This window comes from Lipotes vexillifer, unplaced genomic scaffold, assembly GCF_000442215.2.
Source record: "Lipotes vexillifer unplaced genomic scaffold, Lipotes_vexillifer_v1.1 scaffold49, whole genome shotgun sequence".
Taxonomy (NCBI): Eukaryota; Metazoa; Chordata; class Mammalia; order Artiodactyla; family Lipotidae; genus Lipotes; species Lipotes vexillifer.
The window spans coordinates 3440909-3464567 of NW_006790551.1; the positions used below are offsets into that span (position 1 = coordinate 3440909).

The 23659-nt window shown below is 37.7% G+C and overlaps 2 protein-coding genes across 3 annotated transcripts in view; both read right to left on the reverse strand.

Annotated features, from left to right (window-relative positions):
• Positions 1–20336, reverse strand: part of DNAJB14 (DnaJ heat shock protein family (Hsp40) member B14) — a 44273-nt gene extending 23937 nt beyond the window's left edge. The window contains exons 1-2 of one of the 2 annotated variants that reach the window (XM_007463801.1): positions 20135–20336; positions 4415–4586 (exon numbers count right to left, since the gene is read on the reverse strand). In XM_007463801.1, the coding sequence (XP_007463863.1) occupies positions 4415–4586; positions 20135–20267 (305 nt within the window). In that variant the 5' untranslated portion in view covers positions 20268–20336. The remainder of the gene's footprint in view (positions 1–4414; positions 4587–20134) is intronic. The other variant, XM_007463802.1, reaches the window with a different exon arrangement.
• Positions 20337–21858: 1522 nt separating this feature from the next.
• H2AZ1 (H2A.Z variant histone 1) overlaps positions 21859–23659 on the reverse strand; it is a 2313-nt gene continuing 512 nt past the window's right edge. Inside the window, exons 2-5 of the mRNA XM_007463803.1 lie at positions 23428–23505; positions 23030–23143; positions 22550–22679; positions 21859–22296 (exon numbers count right to left, since the gene is read on the reverse strand). Of these exons, the coding sequence (XP_007463865.1) occupies positions 22235–22296; positions 22550–22679; positions 23030–23143; positions 23428–23505 (384 nt within the window). The 3' untranslated portion in view covers positions 21859–22234. The remainder of the gene's footprint in view (positions 22297–22549; positions 22680–23029; positions 23144–23427; positions 23506–23659) is intronic.

Here is a 23659-nt window from a genome sequence, read left to right on the forward strand (position 1 = left end):
GCTATTTTAAATAGGGCGATTAGGAAAGGCCTCACAAGTGAAGCTTCAATCCTCAGTTTGTCTGACTTGAAAATCCTGCTGTCTCAGAATCAGAATAAAGAAGAAAAGGAGCCCATTCAGACTCCAGACCAACCATCCACTTCCTTCTATTTGCTCTTCTAAGCAGTGTTTAAACAGATTCTCTGTTGGTTTTGGTGCCCCAAACATGCCTTCTCTGCCTCTCTTCTTGTTTAGTTAGCTTCTACAACGTCTTCAGACCTCAGCTGAGCTCTTCCTTTTCTCAAGAACTCAGATTCCTTAAGACTAAGTTTGGTGACCCTCTTATATTCTCCCAAAGCTCTCTGAACTTAGCCCTATCCCAGCAATTATCTTAAATGTACCACAGCTATCAGTTTACAGGTTTGACTACTTTTCCAGACTATTAGGCCCCTTGAAGGCAGGGATTGTGTCTTGTTCACCGTATGTGTTGAATGGATGGATGACTAGTACAATTTGAGGGCAGAAATGGTGAAGATCTAAAAGTCATTTTTGGACCAAAGATAGTAGTGCTGTAAGAAAAATATAGTTGGCACCAAAAAATCAATTTGGAATAGAAGACTGTGGGACAAGGACCAGAGCTAAAAATATGACAGACGCTATCTGAACACAAAAGAAAAAAGGCAGTGATAAACAAAACACTGAACAATCCTAAAGTCATTACTACTTGCTTTGAATGCGTAAGATGTTTCCTTATGTACCAGATTAATCCTATAAAATTATTTTGTTGATTATTTCCTGAGCACAAAAGGCTAGGCAATAGAAAAAGGCAGTCTAGGAGAGGGCTGCTGGATAGTATAGGGAAATTAGGTTGGAATTCGCCTTCTAGAGATTCACCAGTCTTCTAGAGATGGGTCATAAAGCTAAGTACTGTCACAAAGAGAAAAAAGGTAGGGAAAACAATTATTTCACTAACTCTTAGCCGTATCTAGCTCTACCATATCTTCCTTGCACTGAATTTTTCATCATATATTAGAGAAGAAATTCTTTGAGAAGCTAGCAGAGAGGTATAAAGTCAACATTACCAATGGACAAGCTGCAGAGTACGTATCTCAAGTAACGCTACAAATATACTCATTTACTTAATTTTTCACACCTAAATGAGAAATTACCATTCACAAATTAATTTTATTCTATATATTGTTCATTATACTCCTTTTCACCAACTAACTGCATTTGTCACATTTTTTTTATAGTTTGCTCCTTACTGAAAGATTCAAACCTTCTTCATCCTCCAAAGAATAGAAAAAGAAGGAAAGAAGGAATGAAGGAAGGAGGGAAGAAAGAAAAAAGAAAAGAAAAAAGAGGTAAACTATTACCTGCCCTGGAAGAAAATATTGTGCAAAAAGGCCAGAAAGATATGTCTGGGAGCTCAACAGGGGAGATGTATGCATGGCTCAACTTTTGTCTTCCTTTATGTGTGAGAAAGCATTCTGGCCGTGGAAGGAGGGGTCTCTTTCTATTCTTTTTTTCATATATTATAGATGATTTTTTTTTTCATTTTAACATCTTTATTGGAGTATAATTGCTTTACAATGGTATGTTAGTTTCAGCTTTACAACAAAATGAATCAGTTATATATATACATATGTTCCCATATCTCTTCCCGCTTGCATCTCCCTCCCTCCCACCCTCCCTATCCCACCCCTCCAGGCGGTCTATAGATGATTTTTAAATAAACTTCAAATTTAATTGGTGTTTAGGAAAATAATTCTTTACTCCTGAGACAAAGGATTATTTATTTTATAAATTTAGCACAATGGTTTATTTTCTTTTCATTTAAAGAACTACAGCTTAAATCCAATCCTAATGAAATCCCCATAATTCAAATAATTTTAACAGTTATACAGAAGTGTTCCTAATTGATAAATATAATGATGGCCAGTTAATGACTTCTCACTGATCTTGTAAATTTTTAAAATAAAAGATGGGCTTTTTTTCTATGAGATATTAAAAGTCTCTTTAAATTAGATCCAGGACACCTTTTGCTCTGTAATTTTTCAATATATTTCAACGCAAAGACAACAAACAGTGCTTAGTTTCACAGAATATGAGTTTTTACAAAGTTACACACTTTTTCTTCAGTCTTATTGTAACCTAGCTCTTACTTATGCAATGGATGCAGTATTATTGCATGGCTTCTCCCATTGAGCCAAACTGTCACTGAGCAGCTTGTTTGCATAATTGTGCTAACCAAGATAACACGGCTTTCTTCAGAAAAATCCCCTGTGTATAGGTAAAACAAAAACAAAAACATACAGCATGTAAGTGTTTGTTGGTGATCTGTTACCTCACTAAAGTGACACTTACAAAGGCTAATATAACGAGTAAGTGTTACATGATTAGCTAAGCAACTCTTATTCAGTATAAGATACCAAGTGAAATACTTTGAATAAGTTAGGGGTTCTATTAAAGAATGTTCTGATCATATTTATCCCCAAAGGACAAAAACTTCATTTATTTAATTTAAAAAAGGTATGCTAAAATTATTGATAAGAGAAACAATCTCTAATACAGGTATACTACTAAGCTAATACTTGTACTCCATAAAAATTCAGTCTCAAACTTGGCTGGGTCCACAGTGCTAGCCAGCAATCCTCCCATTCCATCTGCCTTTCCCCTCTGCAAATATTCTACACCTTTACCACTCTTCCCAAGGTTTCAATCTCATCTCTTTTCTTCTAACTGTCAGAGGATAACTTCATCTCCAATTTCATAGAGAACACAGACCCAAAAGACAGGAACTCCCTCAACATTTTATTTCCATCTGCCCAATTCTGGCCATATACAAAGGGGATCTGCACCCACAATCATCTTTCATCTTTCACACAATTCACTCTATTTAGGTCTTTTACTGAGAACAAGTTCTCCCAGTAAAAAGTAATTTCTACAAGAAAATAAAATTTGTTTTTGGAGAGATGTCGTTTCCTGAAACACATTTCAGCACACTGTTTAATTAAAGGTTTTTCTTAAAGAAATTCAAAAGCAAGTCTCTCATTTATTCACTTATCTCACTTATTCAGCCACCTCTGACACAATACTACTGTTATAAAAGTCATTAGCAAGATTATTTATAATTCTCAAAGTACTTCACTACCATTCAGGCTAACCAAATATCCTTTACCATGATTATGGAGTCTTTGTTTCTTATTGTGGTCACACAGATAAAATGTTACATTCAAGCTTTAGCATCTGAATATAGATGAAGAAAAGCAAAATATAAATACATTGATACTTGATTTAAAAATAACTTTAATTCCAAATTATGGCGAGTAAAAAAGAATTAACTAAAAATAAGAATGGGGGAAAAAAGGGTGAAAAAAGAAAGAAAATAAGATTAAAAGAGAAATAGGTAAGAAAGGGCAAAAGAGAAAGAAAACTAGCTTTACCTACTTTTCACTTAAGCTAGTTCACTGTACTATTCACTCTCTATGTTGAATTATCCGATGAATCACTGTTCAGAGTCCTTCATCCTTATACTTTAGTTTCCTTAGACAGCAATTTCAGAACAACATCAATACAGTTTCCTTAAGCTATAGCAGGAAACCATAACAGTATTTTCTCTAGTGTTTCAGACTCAGAAGTTCATTTTCTTTCCAGAAAATCTTTTCTTAATTATAAAATTAATAAAGTCAACCTCCAAAACCCACTTCATAATTTTCCAATTCTACCTAATTCTTCTGCTTTAAGTAGAAGTGTATCATGAAGTAAAACTAAAACACTGAGACAGAATGATCAGAGTAAGAAAAATATTAAAAGGAGAGGACGTTATAGTGTTTGCATATGTATAAAGATAGCCTTAAAGAAAGAATATAAATAGAAAAAAAAACTATCCTTCATTAATAAAAGCAGGAAATTGAAAATGCTGTTGCAGTTGCCCTCAATTTTCTTCTCATATGAAATTCTCCTGCTTTTATATATATATGTGTGTGTGTGTGTGTGTGTGTGTGTGTGTGTGTGTGTGTGTGACAAAACAATTCTTTATCCTCTTTCAATATTGTTATCTAAACACTGTACTTATATGTGTGGTGTGTGTGTGTGTGTGTGTGTGTGTGTGTGTGACAAAACAATTCTTTATCCTCTTTCAATATTGTTATCTAAACACTGTACTGTGTCAAAAACTGAAACAATTTGCCTCAAAAAATTTCTTTCTGTAAGTAGCTTTGTGGCTTACAGTTACTTTACAAGATGGAAACTTCCAGAGTTGGTAATTTACAGACTGATTTTATAAAGAATATAAAGCATAAGACACCCAGAGTTCAATTCCTCAATGTCTGTTCTTCTACTGAATTATAATCCAAACCCATTTTTTAGGTGTTATGACATTAAACTTATATTAGTATCAGTTATAATTGACACATAAGTTATTTATTCCTACCTGAGAACTCCATCTACTTGGTCTTTGGTGTAGCCTTTTCCACTTTCACCACTACCAGAGTAGCTGTCCTTTGTGCAATTAGGCTTGCTTTGATCACTACTACCTGACGGTTTTCGGCAATGAGGGCTATTTCCAGCAGTGCTTCCATTTTTCATAATTATTTCCAATAGTGCTGTGGAAAGATACAGAAAGCATACTATCTCTGTTTACATACACATGGTCTTGAGAAAAAAGTTATAAAGCTGACAAATTGTGTACTTCAGAAAGATACACCATAGGGTCTTTTAAAATAAATAGCAAGCATTCCCTTATGTACTTAGCTGTTGACAGACTACTGATCACCATTTAGAAGTAGAATATTAAGAAGTTTAATGTTAGTAACTCAAAATTACTATCATCCAATAACTTATGACATACTTTTATTTGTCACATCATGGTGAAACTGCAGAATACCAAAGAAAAAGATAGTCCTTAAAGTAGCCAATGAGATTACCTAAAAAGAAACAGAAATTAGACTTCCTATTTATTTCTCAGCAGCAACAATGGCAGCTAAGTGAGTAATACCTTCAAAATACTTAGGGAGAATAACTGTCAACTTGAGTTCTGCACTAATTTTCTGAAAATTAGATAAGATTAAAATAAAAACATTTTCAAACAAACAAAAACTGAGAAAATTTACCACTAAGATTTCACTAGAAGATACTTAAAATACATATTTTGAACAAAAGGAAAATGCTTGCAGACAGGCTGAGATGTAAAAGGGAATGGACATCATGAGGTCCAAATACTGTGGAGCAAACACTGTGGTAATGTGTGAGTAAATCTAAACTGAGTCCATAAAGCAACAGCATATATCTAGGATCTCCTAGAAAATACTGGAGAGGTACAGAAGAGGGGTAGAGAGAATATATGAAATAAGAATGGCCATGTATATTCATAATGATTAAAGATGGGAGGGTGGTAGGGATTGATTAAACTATTCTCTCTCCTTTTGGGTATGCCTGAAACTTCCCATAATGAGTTAAAACTAAACATTGAAAAAATAAAATCAACAGAACTAAAAGGAAAAAACAGAGAAACCCACCTTGACAGTAAAAGATTTTAACACATTTTTAATCCACAACTGACACTGGGTCGATTAAATAATTACTAAGGATACAAATGACATAAACTTCTAATTTATCAAGTCTGATCTAAGAAACATAAAGTAATTATATCCAACAAATATGAATATTCATTCTTTACAGGCACACAAGGAATGAAAATTGACTACATTATAACTAGACCATAATCAAATCTCAAATAATTAGTATTATAATATACTACAATCTCTGAGCAAAATGCATTTAAGCGAGAAATCAATTACAAAAATGTAACTGGATCACAAATGGGTTGGAAAGGAGAAGAGTCTAGAAAAATTCATGTATCAGAGAAATAATCAAAATATGAACAAGAAAATAGAATTGAAGAAAAATGAACATACTACATATCAGATTTTGTGGGTCATCAAATGGTGCTGGCACAACTGGAGAGCTATATGAAAAACAATGAATCTGGACCCCTTCTTCACACCATACACAAAAATTAGCTCAAAATAGATCACACACCTATATGTAAGAGCTAAAGCTATAAAACTTTTAGAAGAAACTATAGGAGTAAATCTTTGTGACTTTGATTTAGTCCAAAATTCTTAGATTTGACAAATTAAGTGGCAAAAGAAAAAACAGAGAAACTAGACCTTATCAAAATTGAAAACTTTTGCCCCTCAGAGAATATCATCAATAAAGTAAAAAGACAATCCACAGAATGTGAAAAAATATTTACAAAATCATATATCTGAAAGAGACATATATCTAGAATAAAGGATTCTTACAATTCAATAGTAAAAGGACCAAAAACTCAATTAAAAATGGGTAAAGGATCTGAATAGACATTCTCCAAAATAGATATACAAGTGATTAATAAGTACATGAAAAGTTGCACAATGATAGCCACTAGGCAAATGAAAATTAAAACTACAATGAGATACCACTTTACATCCACTAGGATGACTATCATCAACAAGATGGACAATAACAAGTGTTGGCAAGGATATGGAAAAATGGGAACCCTTATACATTGCTGGTGGTAATGTAAACTGCTATGTCCACTTTGAAAAATCATCTGGTAGTTCTTTAAAAGATTAAACATATAGTTACTATTTGACCCAACAATCCTATCCCTGGGTGTATACCCAAGAGAAATGAAAACATACATGTATACAAAAACTGGTTCACAAATGTTCATAAGAGTATTGCTCATAATAGAAAAAAGTTGAAACAACTGAAATGTCCATCAAATTATGAACAGATAAATAAAATGTGATATGTCTATATAATGGAATATTATTTGACAATTTAAAAAATGAAGTATTGATATATGCTACAACATGGATGAACCTTGAAAACATGCTAAGTGAAAAAAGCCAGTCACAAAAGACCACATATTGTATGATTCCATTTATATGAAATGTATAGAATAGGCAAATCTACAGAGACAGAAAGATCAGTTGTTGCCAAGGGTTACTGGGGAGGGAAGGATAGAATTGGGGAGAAATGAGGAGTCATTGCTAGTGAGTATGAGGTTTCTTTCTGTGTTGAATAAAATGTTCTAAAATTAATTGCTGTAATGGTTGCACAACTCTGTGAACCCACTGAATGGTATACTTTAATTGAATGAATTGTAAGGTATGTGAGTTACATCTCAGTAAAGCTGTTATATATATATTTTTTAAAATCCAGCATTGTCATTGCCACACGGCTTGTGGGATCTCAGTTCCCTGACAAGGGACTAAACCCAGGCCACAGCAGTGAAACTGCTGAATCCTAACCACTAGACCACCAGGGAACTCCCGATAATTATTCTTTTTTTTTTTTTTTTTTTTTTTTTTTTTTTTCTCCCTTGTTTTTGCAGCACACGGGGCTCTCCCGTTGCGGAGCACAGGCTCTGGACGCGCAGGCTCAGCGGCCATGGCTCTCGGGCCTAGCCACTCTGCGGCATGTGGGATCTTCCCAGACCGGGGCACGAACCCGTGTCCCCTGCATCGGCAGGCGGACTCTCAACCACTGCGCCACCAGGGAAGCCCCCCGATAATTATTCTTAATATTTTACATATAAGAAATTTCTCCCATATCTTTTTCTTAGCTAATGCATTCAAGAGGTCACCAAAGACATACGATATTCAGTTTTCATAACAATCTAGCTGTAGATGGTACAGAAAGGCTCTTAATTAGACACCAATCTAGTAGTTATTAACAATATAAGAACAACATATAGTTAATTTTTAACTATAGTTTAGTTCATATTTAATGCAATCACATTAACCTTGAGAGCAGAAGCCAGCATGGTCTAGTGGGTAGTAGTTCACAACTTTTTAATATGAAAAATTTTGGGGAAATTCTGGGAAGACAGCAGCTTACATTTTAAACCTCATAAATTAGAGCAATTAGACAGCAAAATCAAAACCTCATGTACAAAATCCCAAAATACAAGAAGGTGGGGACAAGCCACCAATAGTTACAAGATCTATGTGGGTAGTATCATCTGTGCAGGAAAAAGCAGAGGACAGTAACAGGGCATTTTACCAGTCCACAGAACAAAATAACTGCAAAATAGCCAACAGGGACTCTCTATGAAGCAGAGCAGGCGAAAATGAGAAAAGTGAATAAAAAGGAATGGGTTTTGCTCACTACAATAGCATATGATTCAAAGGGTTCACAATAAACTCTTAAGGGCATCCAGTCACTACAATTCTCAAAACTAATCAGTCAAAGCTCTCCTCCAGAACAAAGCCACACCAAGGAGAAACTGCTGGGAACAGGATCCAAACTGAAGAGACGAGAGGCAATAGAAAAAAAACAAAAGCGAAATTCCAGATAAAGTGGGGAAGGAGAAAGGAGTGAGGAGATCTTATATAGCAAGGTGACATACTTTCAAACATTACACAGAAACTGGAGAAGATCTCTGTGTATTTAGAAAGGCTAACTAACTTCACATAAAAATGAATAAAAGAAAATGATAGAAGGGAAATCTGATACAAAGTTACATTAAAAAAAAAAAAGAACAGGATAAATCTCTGAACACAATGAAAGCACACCACAAAGACTTGCCAACAAAATAGATAAACACTATAACCTACTATTTCAAAACAAGCTGAAAAGACTTTTAAAAATTATTCACAATACAAAAGAACAACATAAATTAGAATTAAAACCCCCCAAATTATCTACCCATAGCTTAGGTGATAAAACTCAGGAGACAAAAAAAAAAAAGAAATGGAAAAATCAATTCAAAAAAGAAGAATTAAACTAGAAGAAACAAAGAGTTAATAAACACAACAGAACTGCTGTGTAAATGAAAGAGAACATAAAAAGTACAATTTTTTAACTAAAACAAATGAAAAAGGCAAAAAATTAGAAAGAAAATGGCAAATATCAAAGATAGTTAAAGAAGATCCAACATACATATAATGAGTCCTGAAGAAGAAAAATAAAGGAAATTAAACCAATATAACAATAATTGGAGAAAACTTTTCTGATATAAAAAATAAAAACATCTGAAACCACATAATGAAAGGGCCAATCATGTACCTAAGAATACTGACCCAGAAAAACCAACATTAAGATATACTCTAGTAAAATTAATTGAGCATCTAGTCAAAAAGATCAAATGGCTTATTCTCTTATAAAGAAAATCAGATTGTCATCAGACTTTGCTCATCAGTAGTACTTGCATAAACAATAGAAATATATATTTAGATACCCAAAGAAAGAAAATTTGAATCAAGGATTTTGTATCCCTTACTAACTTCAAGCATTAAGACCCACAGCTGAACTGTTTTCGACATTCCAGAACTTAGGGAGCATAGTTCCCACAAGGCCTTCCTAGAAATCTACTAGAGAACAGGCTTTAGGAATCCAAAATTAGACATACAATGACATAAGGACTGATGGTGAACATTAAATGTACAGTGACCTATTGAGTTAAAACTGAACTACAATTAAAAGAGAGCACATAGTATATAATAATAATATGCTCTGACACTGTAAATAGGTTCAAATATTTTTTAAATGGTAGGATTCCTCTGTCTTTCCTTTTACTTTTTTAAAAAAAAAGATTGTCTTCTCTTCCTTTCATTTTCATTTGGCAGCTGAAGCCTGGACCAAAGAAACTTATTGGGACCAAGGAAGCACTCATAGCCAAAAGCATGGCTAAGCTTGACAGGCCTGCACCAATGGGATCAAAAATGCAACTCATTACATACAGGGGGAAAAATGAACAAATAAGTAAATTGATAATAACGGGAGCCACATTTCTTACTCTCAGAAAATGGAATTACAGGGGGCTTCCCTAGTGGCACAGTGGTTGGGAGTCCACCAGCCGATGCAGGGGACGTAGGTTCGAGCCCTTGTCCACGAGGATCCCACATGCCACGGAGCTGCTAGGCCCATGCACCACAACTACTGAGGCTGCACTCTGGAGCCCACAAGCCACAACTACTGAGCCCATGCACCACAACTGCTGAAGCCTGTGTGCCTATAGTTCGTGCTCTGCAGCAAGAGAGGCCACCACAGTGAGAGGCACGCACGCCACAGCGAGCAGTGGCCCCCACTCACCGCAGCTGGAGAGGGCCCACGCACGGGAGCGAGGACCCAACACAGCCAAAAACAAATAAATAAAATAAAATTTTAAAAAAACAAAGAAAATGGAATTACAAATATGAAAACACAGAAGGCTAGAATGAACCCTGTGGACTTCAAATGGAGGTGTGTGAAATCTTTGCACAGACTGCAAGATTAATATAGATTAAATTACTACAGGCATGTGTATACCCACAAACACATATAACACACAGATATACATACACATACATACATGCAACATACACACACATACATGCATTCATACATACATATATTTCTTTTTTTAAGATTTATTTATTTATTATTATTATTATTTTTGGCAGCATTGGGTCTTCATTGCTGCACACTGCACATGCATTGCTGCATGCTGGCTTTCTCTAGTTGTGGCTACTAGAGAGGCGGCTACTCTTTGTTGTGGAGCGCAGACTTGTCATTGCAGTGGCTTCTCTTGTTGCGGAGCACAGGTTCTAGGCGCGTGGGCTCAGTAATTGTGGCTCACAGGCTCTAGAGTGCAGGCTCAGTCGTTGTGGCGCATGGGTTTAGTTGCTCCATGGCATGTGGGATCTTCCCAGACCAGAGATCAAACCCGTGTCCCCTGCATTGGCAGGTGGATTCTTAACCACTGTGCCACCAGGAAGTCCCCATACATATATTTCTTAGCTCTACCAAGAGGACCTAGAGGCAATGACATACCTGTAGCAACGAGCTTATCAAGTGTCTATATCTTAGTTTCTAAGTACCATTATCCACTAAAAAGAATCAGGACTCCTGGGGAGAGAACTGATTCTCAGGGCAGAGAAAGTAAAAAGTAAGCCTGAAAACTTTTGTGTGCCAGAAAGTAAGGAAGTTCAAAGAATGATGAGGACATGTCAAAAAGACACAGCAGCCAGCTTGAAGGGGCTCCTACTGACTAAATCTGAGGCAATCTGAGCATCAAAATGAATAACGATAATAATGAATTAAATAGGAATCCATGAATCCATACTAATAAATAAAGTTGAGTGCCAACTAATAAGCTGCAGAAGAAATAATGGAATAAAAAACCAACATGTGGCAACCATCAGAAATTTATTCTGAAAAGAATCATCAATGGATGCTAAAAGGAGTTAGTGAAAGTTTGTTGTGGACAGGACATTTACAGTTTCAAAGTATTTTCCCACAAAATATTTATTAATTACAGGAGGGGGGAAAAAAAAGTAAGTTTAAAGTGGAGAAACCTGGTAATCACCAACTTCACCAAGTGATCAAAGTTAACCTCACCAGTAAGGACCACATCAACATAACATGTCTCCTGATAAGTTACACTAAGAACATGGTATGCCTGCCAAAGATTCATAAGAGGAAATGTCAGCCAAACCCAAATTGAGGGAAATTCTATAAAATATCTGGTCTGCACTCATCAAAAATGCCAAGATCAAGAAAGAAAAGAGAGGGGATGTAAATTGGTACAGCTGCTATGGAGAACAGTATGGAGGTTCCTCAAGAAACTAATAATAGAGCTACCGTATGATCCAGCAATCCCACTCCCACTCCTGGGCGTATATCCAGAGAAAAACATGGTTCAAAAGGATACATGCACCCCAATGTTTATTGCAGCACTGTTTACAATAGCCAAGACACGGAAGCAACCTAAATGTACGTTGATAGATGAATGGATAAAGAAGATGTGGTACATATATACAATAGAATATTACTCAACCATTAAAAAAGAATGAAGTAATGTCATTTGCAGCAACATGGATGGACCTGGAGATTATCATATTAAGTGAAGTAAGTCAGACAGAGAAAGACAAATATGTGATATTGCTTACATGCGAAATCTAAAAAAGATGATACAAATGAGCTTATTTACAAAACAGAAACAAACTCACAGACTTAGAGAATGAACTTATGGTTTGGTTACAAGGGGCCGGGGTTGGGGAGGGATGGATTGAGAGTTTGGGATTGACATGTACACATGGCTATATTTAGAATAGATCACCAACAACAACCTACTGCATAGCACAGGGAACTCTGCTCAATACTCTGTAATAACCTAAATGGGAAAAGAATTTGAAAAAAGAATAGATACATGTATATGTATAAATAAATCACTTTGCTCTACACCTGAAACTAACATAATGTTGTTAATTGTTTGATTAAACAAGCAATTGTTAGTCAACTATACTCCAATATAAAATAAAAATTAAAAAAAAAGAAAAAAGATATCTAGAGAACAAAATATGCCAAAGAAATGCAACATATGTCATTTTTGCTATCAAAAACATAACTGGGAGAACTGGCAGAATTTGAATGAGGTACATGCATTAATTTCATGAATCTGATGGTTATACTGTTGTTATGTAAGAGTGTCCTTGTTTTAAAAAACATACACTGAATTATTTAGGGGTAGCAGGACATCATGTCTACAACTTACTCTTAATTGGTTCAGGAAAAAATATAATAAGAACAAATTGTGTATGTGTGTGGGTGGGGGAGAGACAGCAGGGAGAGAGAGGGAGGGCACGATAAAGCAAATGCAGTAAAATTTTATCAAATAGGAAGCCTGAGTGAAATGTACATAGGGAAGTCTACACTATTTTTAAGACTTTTCTATAAGTTGGAAAGTATTTCAGAATTTTTAAAAAGCTAAAATATGGAGGGAAAATAGAGTATATGAAAAGAAAATATAACTGTTTTCAGTAATTTTTATCAGTGAGGTAGTATTGGTAATATTACACTGAAACCATTATGTATATGATGTGGCATAAAGCAAATAAATCATCATGACATAGTCTATCATTTGCCATGGCCTTGAAAACCAGGATTACTACTGTGGAAGGAAAAAAATAGAAATAGAAGTGAGAAAAGTTTAAACACCCCAAAGTGCTTAACTTGAATTGGACTTACTAGTATAAACTTATTAAACTGTTTTAACTTAAAAAAAAAAATTCCCTAGTCTGTACACTGAAAAGGCTCAGAAACAATGAACAATCTATTAGCCACAGCATCCTTAGTACCAGACTGTGATACTGAAACACCATTTTCCACTAAAAGAAACCAGGGCTTACTGGAGATATGGTTGATTCCAGGTCTAGTATAGGGAATATATAAGAGGAACCTGAAACTTTGTTATACCAGAGAAAGGAAAGTATTGAAGACTATTGCGAATGTGTCTATAGGACTCAGGAGCTAACCTAAAGGTGTTCCCACTGGCCAGATCTAAAAAATAATATTATCTGCCTTTGGAAAAGGGGAGCCAACTCCTTTTCTTGAAAACTGATAAAAGCAGTCAAGCACTTATCATATCCTGCCTTTCCTACATGAACTGCAACACTGTGTAACCCTAAGACAGGTGAGGGGAAAGTGTCTCTTTATAGAAGTATTTCAGCCAATAAGAGAAAAAATTATTTTTTAAAAATTGTTAAAGCCAGATGTGAAAGTGGTTATATGTGTTTATATTTGCAGGTGGCCACAAAGTCCCTATGCATGCTAATTAGGAGTTATCTGTACATTCCCTTTCATTCTTAGCACAAACACATTCTCTCACGGACATCTTCCATGTTAAAAGCTAGATGCTAGATATTGTTAAAGCAGGATCATACAGTTGCTTTAAATTTTCAAGTTATGATACTGAAAATCTTTCTACAATTTCATGCATAGGAGCTGTGCTTAACAATGGCTGTGTGTATACATGCACTCACGCCAAGCACTCTCTGGCTCCAGAAGAGTGAAAATTTGGACAAGTTCCATTACCTCTGGGTCTCACTATCCAGTTTTATCATCTTAAAAATGGAATCAGCAAGGTTTTCTGGATTAACAATCACTGGAACCAATGCCTGAGAAGGTAATGGATTCAGTTTCAAATACTGCCAGAATTTAGAACACACTGGCCTTTTCTGATTTATTAAATGTCTTAGCTATCATATGAGATCTCACTTACTACAATAATGTGCAGTATTACAAATATTAATTGGGCAGATACAGTACTTATAAACCAGATTACATTTACTTTTGGTTTTAAAACTATGCAACCTTATTTTATGTGTTCACTTTCCAGACAAACAGCTTTGCTTGTGGTTTTAACGTAATTTGTACTTATTTTAAGTATACTCCGTATTAAGGACCAGTGGAAAAGTAAATATAGTATTAAAAATGGTTATGTGGATAATCCAAAAGTGAAAAACCAAGATCTGTTTTTATTTCATAAGGTTCTGCTGCACACCTGTTATATATAATGTCCATCACTAACAAAACCTAAAATAAGAACACATGATTTGAAAAAAGGATTTTTTTCCTTCCTCCTCACAAACTGGAAATAGCTTTTATTTGTGTGATTATAAAAGTAATGTTGTTCAGCTCATTAAAAAAGACATAACAAAGTGAAGATCACTTATAAATCCCACACAAGAAAAAAAATCACTCAACCATTCTGGTATATTTAACTCTAGTTACTCTAGTTGGCTAGCTGTCTAGCTTTTTATATATTCTGAAACAAAATGAGAATAATCTACATATGATTGTAGCCTACCTTTATTAAGTTCATAATTCAATGTATATATCACTTTAGAGCAATAAATCTAGGTCTACATCATCTTTATTTTTTAAGACCTTATTCAGAACTATTGCAATAGGAGAGAGAGAGCAGGCTGAACTCTGAATTCATTAAGACAGCTGGGAATTTGTAGCCAATAAGCAGGGTGAGGTGGGTCAGTGGATGGAAAATTACTGAGGCACACCATCATTTTTAATAGGTGCATAGTATATGAATGCAATGCAATTTATTTAATCAATTCCCACTGATGGACTCTCCAAATTTTTGCTACAGTGACAACCCTTATACATACATTTTTGCACACTTGTCCAATTATGGAAAAACTTCACTTGTGAATATATTACCATGAAAAGGCTTACAGCTATAACTTTTTATTTAACAAATTGTCTTCATTGATAAGGGAATAAAATTATATAAACAAGTATTATTCCAGAAAATCTAGGCTTTACAGATACCACAAGTATATGCAAAACACTGTTAGACACCCTATGAGTAGAAAAGATGATTAACATTAAAATAGTTCCTGACAACAGGAGAGGAACAACTATATACATAAATAATACAAGGAATAAGTACAAGGCAAGGAGAACTACATGTTAACTAAGAAGGGAATGAGTAGTTGAATCCAAATGGAGATTAATCCTAATTTAAGGTAATTATTTTATGCTTAAATAGGTAATTAAAAAATGACAGAAAAGAGACGAATACTCTATTGTTAACTCCAAGGCACCATCCAAATACTTTTGCCATAGTATTCAATAGTAATACATGAAATTCTTATAGCTCTTAATAAAATAACCTTATAATAATCCTGTGAAGACTACAGATAAAACTGCGGCCCAGGAAAGGAAAGGGGAATGACAGGAATTGAGCCATTTTTGTGTCCAGCAGACACTTCCTATTTCATTCTTCTAGAATGTAAGCTCCCAGAGAAGAAGAACTCTGTCTTATTGTTCACTGACTCCCTAGTTCCTAGAACAGTGCCTGCCACAAAGAAGTATGGATTCAGTAAATATTTGTTGAATAAATATATCCCCATTTTATAGATGAGGAAATTGAGGATCAGAAAGACAGTTATGGATGTAGGGACACAAAACCATTAAATTAAGGCTCAAACCAAATTCAGTATTCTTTCTTCAACTATAATGTCTGAAATAGTTTGGTTATTAGCTGAAATTTGGAGATCATTTTATAACACTTGGTGCTATCAAAATAACTGTTCTGAATGTATAATTTACACTTGTCATTAAATTTTGATTAAGTCAGAAACAGAAGAAAACGGAATTGTCTTGAAAGGAATAGGCTGGATAATACTACAGATGTGAAATGACAGTTTTAAAAGCTTTATTTTACCAATTTAAGTGTGACAAAGGGGGACAGAACGTTGAATTTTTTATCAGATTTAAATTTAAAAATAATGCAGCAAAAAAAAAGAAGAAAAATCTACACACATATGTCTCATCTGAAGGGAAAAATAAAAAGAGAACTATTTTAATTGCTATTGTGCAGATAGATGCTGCAAATTATACGTGAGTTATCCATTCAATAAAGTAGACAGAGGATGGCCTTTTTTGAAGGTGGAGGCTGCCATTTGGTTCAAATTACTATGAACTTCTTGAAAACAATTAAAATGCTTTTCTCTGAAAAAAAAATCTATACTTCAAACTGCCTGCCAATTAGTATGAAACACTAAAGTATTAAAATGCCAATGTAAAGAATTAAAACAGTGAGACTGTATCTCTGTAAAAATCCAAAACATATCAATAATCCAATAAATATACAGTTTAAGAAACTAAAATGCAATTTACTTTCGCATGCTGACATTACTTTTCCAGAATATTTATATGTCCTACGTAGTAGACATATACATATATCAATCCTTTCAAACATAAACCAAACTCACAGTATGAAAATATTTGAAAGCTGTAAAATCCAAATTGCTTAGAAGTCCACTGCAATAAATAAACTGTAAAATAATATTCTCAACTAAATACTTAGAAAGCAACAATGTCCTAGACTCATTTGAAGATGCTTTTCCTCAAGGGAAACTCCTGCCAGCTTTTTAAAGTGGTTTATCAATCAGATTTCTCACCTGGCAAGAATAAAATGTAAAGAGGACAAAAATTCTGGAATTTAGCTAGAACTTAGTCTTACATCTTCTCATTCACTATATAAAAATAAGAGAAATCAAAATGCAATGTTTTATTTTGCCTATCTTAGCATGAAAACACATTCATCAAAACTCTGAGTTACAAAGATTTGAGGGTAGTCTAGAATAGGTGAAATTCAGGTATAAAAATTTTAAATTCCATTTTAACCAATAGCTTCAATTCCCTTCTACATTAAATATTTTATCAGAAACTTATACAAATGTTCTAGATCTTTCCCTCCCCTGAATTCTTAAATTATTCCAATAAACATCTTCTGAGAACATTCTATGTAAAATACACTTTAAGTATTTGCATGTGACTTAGCTAATGTTCACATGGGCCCTGTGATGAAATCTTCCTTTTACTCATAACTAAACAAGGCTTGGCAACGTTAAGCAACTCATCCCTGGTTACAAAGCTGTCAGAGGCAAAGTCTGCACCTGAATAAGGTCTTCAGACTATACCACAACTGTAATCAACCACTTTATCTGGTAATCACATATTGCCGTACAACACACTGTACTATTAACTTTCACTGTTATTTTCTTAATTTTCCCTATGTTCATGACTTTAAGAGCAACGTGCTGTGCTTTGATATCTTAACAGTATCTTTAGTATTAGCAGATTGATTCAAGTTGCTTGTATGATAGAATTACAGACTACAAGTTTAAAAATTCTCAAAGCCTCACACTTGTTAAATGGAAATGATACCAAAATAACTGAGTGCTGTTAAATGCCTTCCATGTATTAACTCATTTAATTCTCATAATAGCCCTATAAAATCAGTACCTTATTGTCCCATTTTGCAGAAAAAATGCTAAAAGCTAGAAAGGTTATCTAACTTGCCCAAGATTAAGGTTACAAGCTAGTTTTGGGCAAGGCTTCAAAAGCCAAGGTATTCTGTCTCGAGTGGTTACATGCTCAATGTTAAAACTGTCCCTCTAAGACTAGACAATGACTAAATGAAATCATGTGGTCATACAGTTGAGAAATTCAAAAAATTTTAACTCTGGGCAATGATTTCTTGGATATGAAACCAAAAGCACAGGCAATAAAAGCAAAAATAGACAAATGGCCCTATATCAAACTTAAAAAACTCCTGTACATCAAAGGAAACAACAGAATGAAAGACAACCTACAAAATGGGAGAAAAAAATCTGCAAATCACATATCTGATAAGGAGTTAATATCCAGAATATATAAAGAACTCTTACAACTCGACAACAAAAAAATAACCTAATTTAAAAATGGGCAAAGGACTTGAATAGATATTTCTCAAAAAATGATATAAAAATGGCCAACAAGCAAATAAAAAGATGCTCAACATCACTAATTGTTAGAGAAATGCAAATCAAAACCACAATGAGATATCAGCACACACTTGCCAGGATGGCTACTATCAAAAACCAAAATGCAAACAAACAGAAAATAACAAGTGTTGGTGAGGATGTGGAGAAACTGGAACTCTTGTGCACTGTTGGCAGGAATGTAAAATGGCGTTAACTGCTATGGAAAACAGTATGGCAGTTCCTCAAAAAAAGTGAAAACAGAATTACCAATATGATCCAGCAATTCCATTTCTGGGTATATATCCAAAAGAAGTGAAAGCAGTATCACAGAGGTATTTGCACACCTGTTCATAGCAGCATTATTCACAGTAGCTAAGATATGGAAACTACAATCTATTCATAGATGATGAATGGATGCCAAAAATGTGGTGCATATATATATATATATATATATATATATATATATATGTGTGTGCAATGGAATATTACACAGCCTTCAAAAAGGAATTCCTGTTATATTTATGCTACAACATGGATGAACTTCAGGGACACTATGCTAAGTTAAATAAGCCAGTCAAAAAAGGCAAGTACTATATAATTCCACTTATATAAGTTATCTATAGTAGCCAAATTTTTAAATGAAATTACAGTGGTGGTTGCCAGGGGCTGGGTGGGTAGGGAAATGGGGAATCGTTTAATTGGTATAGAGTTTTAGTTTTGTAAGACAAAATTTTGGAGATCTGTTGTACCACAATGTGAAAATGGTTAACACGACTGAACTATACACTTAAAAATGGTTAAGTTGGTAAATTTTGTTGTGTTTTTGCCACACTAAAAACAAAAAATCACTATCTTTTCTTTCATTTCCCTCTCCTGTCCTTCCTGGTACAGTACTTAACAGCAGTGTAATGAAAAGGATAGAGAAAAGTACGGAATGCAAGGGCTTTAACAATGTAGAAAAGAATTAAGAAAACAACAATAAAATGAAACAGGTCTCCCCACATTCTTACTGACTTACTGATAATTTTTTTCTTAACCTGGAAATATCTTGAACCTCAGGTGAAAACAGTATGCTATCGGCCAGACAATGGAGTGTAGTGGTGAAGGGCCTTTTGGAGCTAGAGAGCTCAAGTAGTATTCTGACTTTGTTACTAATTACTGTCTGACCTTGGGTAAGTTATTTTCATTCATTTACTCATTCATTCATTCATTCATCAAAAAGTCTGTTTCCCTATGAGTAAACCTGGTCAAATGAATCCTAGGACTGTTCTGGGGAGTAAATGAAACAATTCATGTAAAACACTAGACACTTTGTAAGCACTCAATACATGCTGGCTATAATTACTTTATAGCTTAGAAAGCAGGACAAGAACAGGACTTCGACTAAAGGAAGTCCAGTACTCTATTCCTAAACATGTGCCTCATTTGCCGGTAATTATGGTGCTATCGAATCGGATACTACTTAGCAAATCATTCCTGACTCTATCATTCTTGTGCTCCTCTCTTCTAAAGAACTCTCTCTCGGAAAAGCAATGTCATCTCAGGTGTTCGAAAACGTTTGCTCTGGCAACAGTGCTTCCTACCCCAGAGGCCGTGGAACCAGGGACCTGTACATTAACCACCAAGAGTTCCCCGTTCCTCTCACTTCATTAGGGGTCTAGACCTTATTTGGGGGTGAAGATGAGGAGGGAGGGGGCCACACACCCACACACCCAGATATAAAGCCCCACTCTGGTAAGACAGGACCAGACGAATCTCCTGGAAGAATGACAGCTGGACATTTACGAAAACCGACCAGGGAACCGACAACTCTCGCCTGCCGGCTGAGAGCCGGCATCTCGCAGGCAAGCTGGCGTGGAGGGAGTCTCGGGCGGTCCACAGCGGGCCCGGCTGGGTCGGTCAGGGCCGGGGCGGGGGTGTGTCGGGGAGGACCGTTCGGGGGGCCGGGCGGGCGGGGGCGTGGGGCCCGGGGTCCCTGCGGCTCCCAGAGGGGCGATGGTGGGGCGGGGGCGGGCTGCGCGGCGGCCCGGGGACCGGCCGGGGAAGAAGGGGACCGAGGGCCTCACCGCGGGCCGAGGGCAGTGGGTAGAGCTTCTCGGCCTTCTGCAGGAAGCGCTGGGCCTTCTCGCGATTGCCGGCGTTCAGGGCCTCCCGGGCGATCTCGACACATTTCTCCGCCTCATCCCGGTTCCCCTCCATGGCTTGCGCCTTCTTCCGTTTCCTGCGGGGGCGCAGCGACGAGAGGCGGAAGCCGCCGTCGCCGAGGAGGCGAGGCTGGCCGGGGTTGGGGGCGTGCGGAGGCGAGCGGGGAGGAGCGCAGGCGACCGCGGCGGCGGGGCCCCAGCGCGCTGGCGGGCTCGCGGCTCCGCCTCCTCTCGGCGGCCTCCCCGCCCCCCGCGGGCCGCTACGGCTCGAACCGCATCCCTCCCGGCCCCCGGACTGACCTCCCGGGCCCGACCGCCCGAGCCGACTCGGCGGTCCCTGCCAGGCGCGGCCCGGCTGGGGGCCGACCGACCTGGGGGCCGGGGGTGCGGGTGATACCGGGCCGGCTGCCCGCCGCGGGGTTCCGCCGAGGCGGGGACCCGGCCGCCTGCAGCGGCAGTGACGTGCCCCCTGACCTCCCGGGGCGGCCCGCTCGGGCGGCAGCCCGCCTTCCTATAGCGGCCAGGCGACAGGTCGGGGTGGGGACGTCCGTTTTCAGGAAGATTCCCAGGGATCGAAGGCCCCGCCTCTGGGCCCCCAGCCTCGGGAGGATTCCGTCAGGTGAGGACCGCGCTTCCGGCACAGGTGTTCAGGAAGTCCAGGAGAGCTTAGTTTGACCCTCACTCCTGTTTCATTGCCGTATTTCAGCGATACACCATTTTTCTGACTCAGATGCCATTAAACTTAGTACATCCAAGAGGTACAAAGCAAACGCTTAAATAATTTGTAGTTTGCACTTATTCTGGTGAAAACCACAACCCTAATAAGGCTTCATGACCGAAACAGGGCTGAAATCAGCTCTTTGAGAGCGTATTACCATCATATAAGTAAACTTGTTGGGTTTTCTCCCTTCTTCCATTTTAACATCACCCCTTGTGAAATGATGTACCATGTCATGTTGGTCTCCTCGGTGAAGGGAAAGGGCCCACTTTTTGCTTGGTAATGTCCTTTTCCAAATTTCAAAAATTAAGAACTTGCCAGGAACCAAGTGTGGAAATGATCCATACTACAAAATAACCATTTTCACACAATGCTCAGTAGAGATATCGTTAGCCATGCCAGCAAATATGAACTCAGGACTTTCATAAAAATCCTGATTCCTCTCTGTAAAACGGGAATAGCACGTCCCCCAAAGATGTTACCGTGTATTGAACAATTTAATTCAAGTAGCCTTCAAAACAGCCTGCAGCACACAGGAAACACTATTCTCAGTCTAAACTGGAAGTTCCTTCCGTGGAGGTAGCTACGTACAGGACTCCCCTACCTGCTCCCCACCTCTCCCACCCAACTCCACCACAGTGCTCTGGCGTAGTACTGCTGTCACTAACAGCAAACACAGCTAACAAACAGAGATGGTCAAACTTAACCTAGAAAACAGCAACCTGTCCCATGCTCCGGCTCCTGCTGAAGTTTTAAAACCTTTTATTACATAGTTAAAAAAAAATTACACTTGTGCCTTCTGACTCTGATGTACAGAATTAAGAGTTTAATTTCAAGGAAAGAAACGTGCTTAGGTTATTGCTGGATAAGATACCTATTCAAAACAAAGCTGTTCCTATTATAATCAAGCAGATTTTATACACAACTAGTTTGGGATATGACCTTTATTGAGCTTATCCACCGGAGTGGAAATAATGTCTGTACAAAACCAAATGTTTGTTACTATAACTTCTGCATCACAATTAAAATCCAAACAGTTTTTTAAAAACAGTCAACTCAATCAAAACCCACTACTTCAGAATCAATAGCTTCTTTGAAGCCACAGTAACACTTAAATATGGTTAAGACTCGAATGCAGAAATTTGGTTGGTTGGAAAGCTAATTAAACTTCCAACTTGCTCAAATAGAATTACAAAAAGGCAAAATTGTGTTTTTCACAGAGATACAGTCCACTGGAATCACCAACACTGGACAGCTGTTAAGAGTATTTAGAGTCCTGAGATAATAAGGAATCCAGGCATCCTTTAGACAGTCTTCTGTTGTCCTTTCTTCCCAATCAGAGATTTGTGGATGTGTGGAATGACACCTGGAAGAAGGATAAAATAACATAGTACTTTAAAACCAAGATAGTTTAATGTTCAACTTGGAAGACGTCTTTAAATGTGAGACCTAAGTGTGCAGAGCAAAAATTCAGAAATACATACAGATATCAAATTTCATGATGCAACCATACTACAGATCACTGAAATTATACTGTGTCCTCTTCTAGACTGAAAATTACTAGTAGGAATTAAAGCATTCTTTTCTCTAAAGCAATTAAAATTTTAGTATTTACATACCACCACCAGCAATTGTAGCCTTGATGAGAGAGTCCAATTCTTCATCTCCACGAATAGCAAGTTGCAAGTGACGAGGGGTAATACGTTTTACCTTCAAGTCTTTTGATGCATTTCCTGCCAATTCAAGTACCTAGAAGACAGAATGTAATCAATCTCCTTCCCGCTTTCCTTATCTTCAAGATCCTGACAAGAATCAAAGCCTCATGAACGTGTATCTACCAAGTGTCATCTCCCCCACTACCTGAATGGCAAGATACGCAAAAGCTATAAAGGGGGCACGCAATTTTATTTCCTGAAGCCGCAAACTCAAGCCCAGCAGGATCCCATCGTGAACAGCAGCCCCCTCTAGTGTTGTCAGAAGCTTCTCGCCGCGTTTAGAGCCTGGGAGTTTTCTTGCATCACTTTCCTCCTTCCCTCCCGCCGCCTCCCCCCACCCCACCCCCCCAATCTTTCCCAGATTATAGGCGTACACCCATTTACCTCTGCGGTGAGGTACTCCAGGATGGCTGCGCTGTACACAGCGGCAGTCGCGCCCACACGTCCATGGCTGGTCGTCCTAGATTTCAGGTGTCGATGAATACGGCCCACCGGGAACTTTATTTTTAGCATACACAAACATAAATGCACAAAGGTAGACGGGCCAAAGACGGTAAAATTATACGCGCGCCAAAGCAAGGGGAACGGACGCTGGTGCAGCAACGCGCCCCAGCACCCACACACGTGATCGCCCCCCTCCCTGATATTTATTGTATCGGTAAACCAAGTCGCGACACCATCGCCCACGCAAAGACGAAACGCTCATCTAGAGTGATGATAAACAAGAGAGGAAAAGGAAAGAAAAACGCCACGATTCCCAGACTGCACGAACCACCACTGACCTGCAAACCGGCTCTCTGCGAGCGGGAAACCGCCTTTGTCTTGGCCTTTCCGGAGTCCTTCCCAGCCTTACCGCCAGCCTGCGGCGCGCACACGCCCGCGAGCGAAGAAGGAACGCAGAATATAGGATTACCAGGGCGGCGCGCCCCTCCCCCACCGCGGCGCGGCCCGGGCGCGAGCGCGGCCCCGTGCCCAGCCGGGGTCTTCGGCCCGCCGCGCGCCGCAAGGGCGACC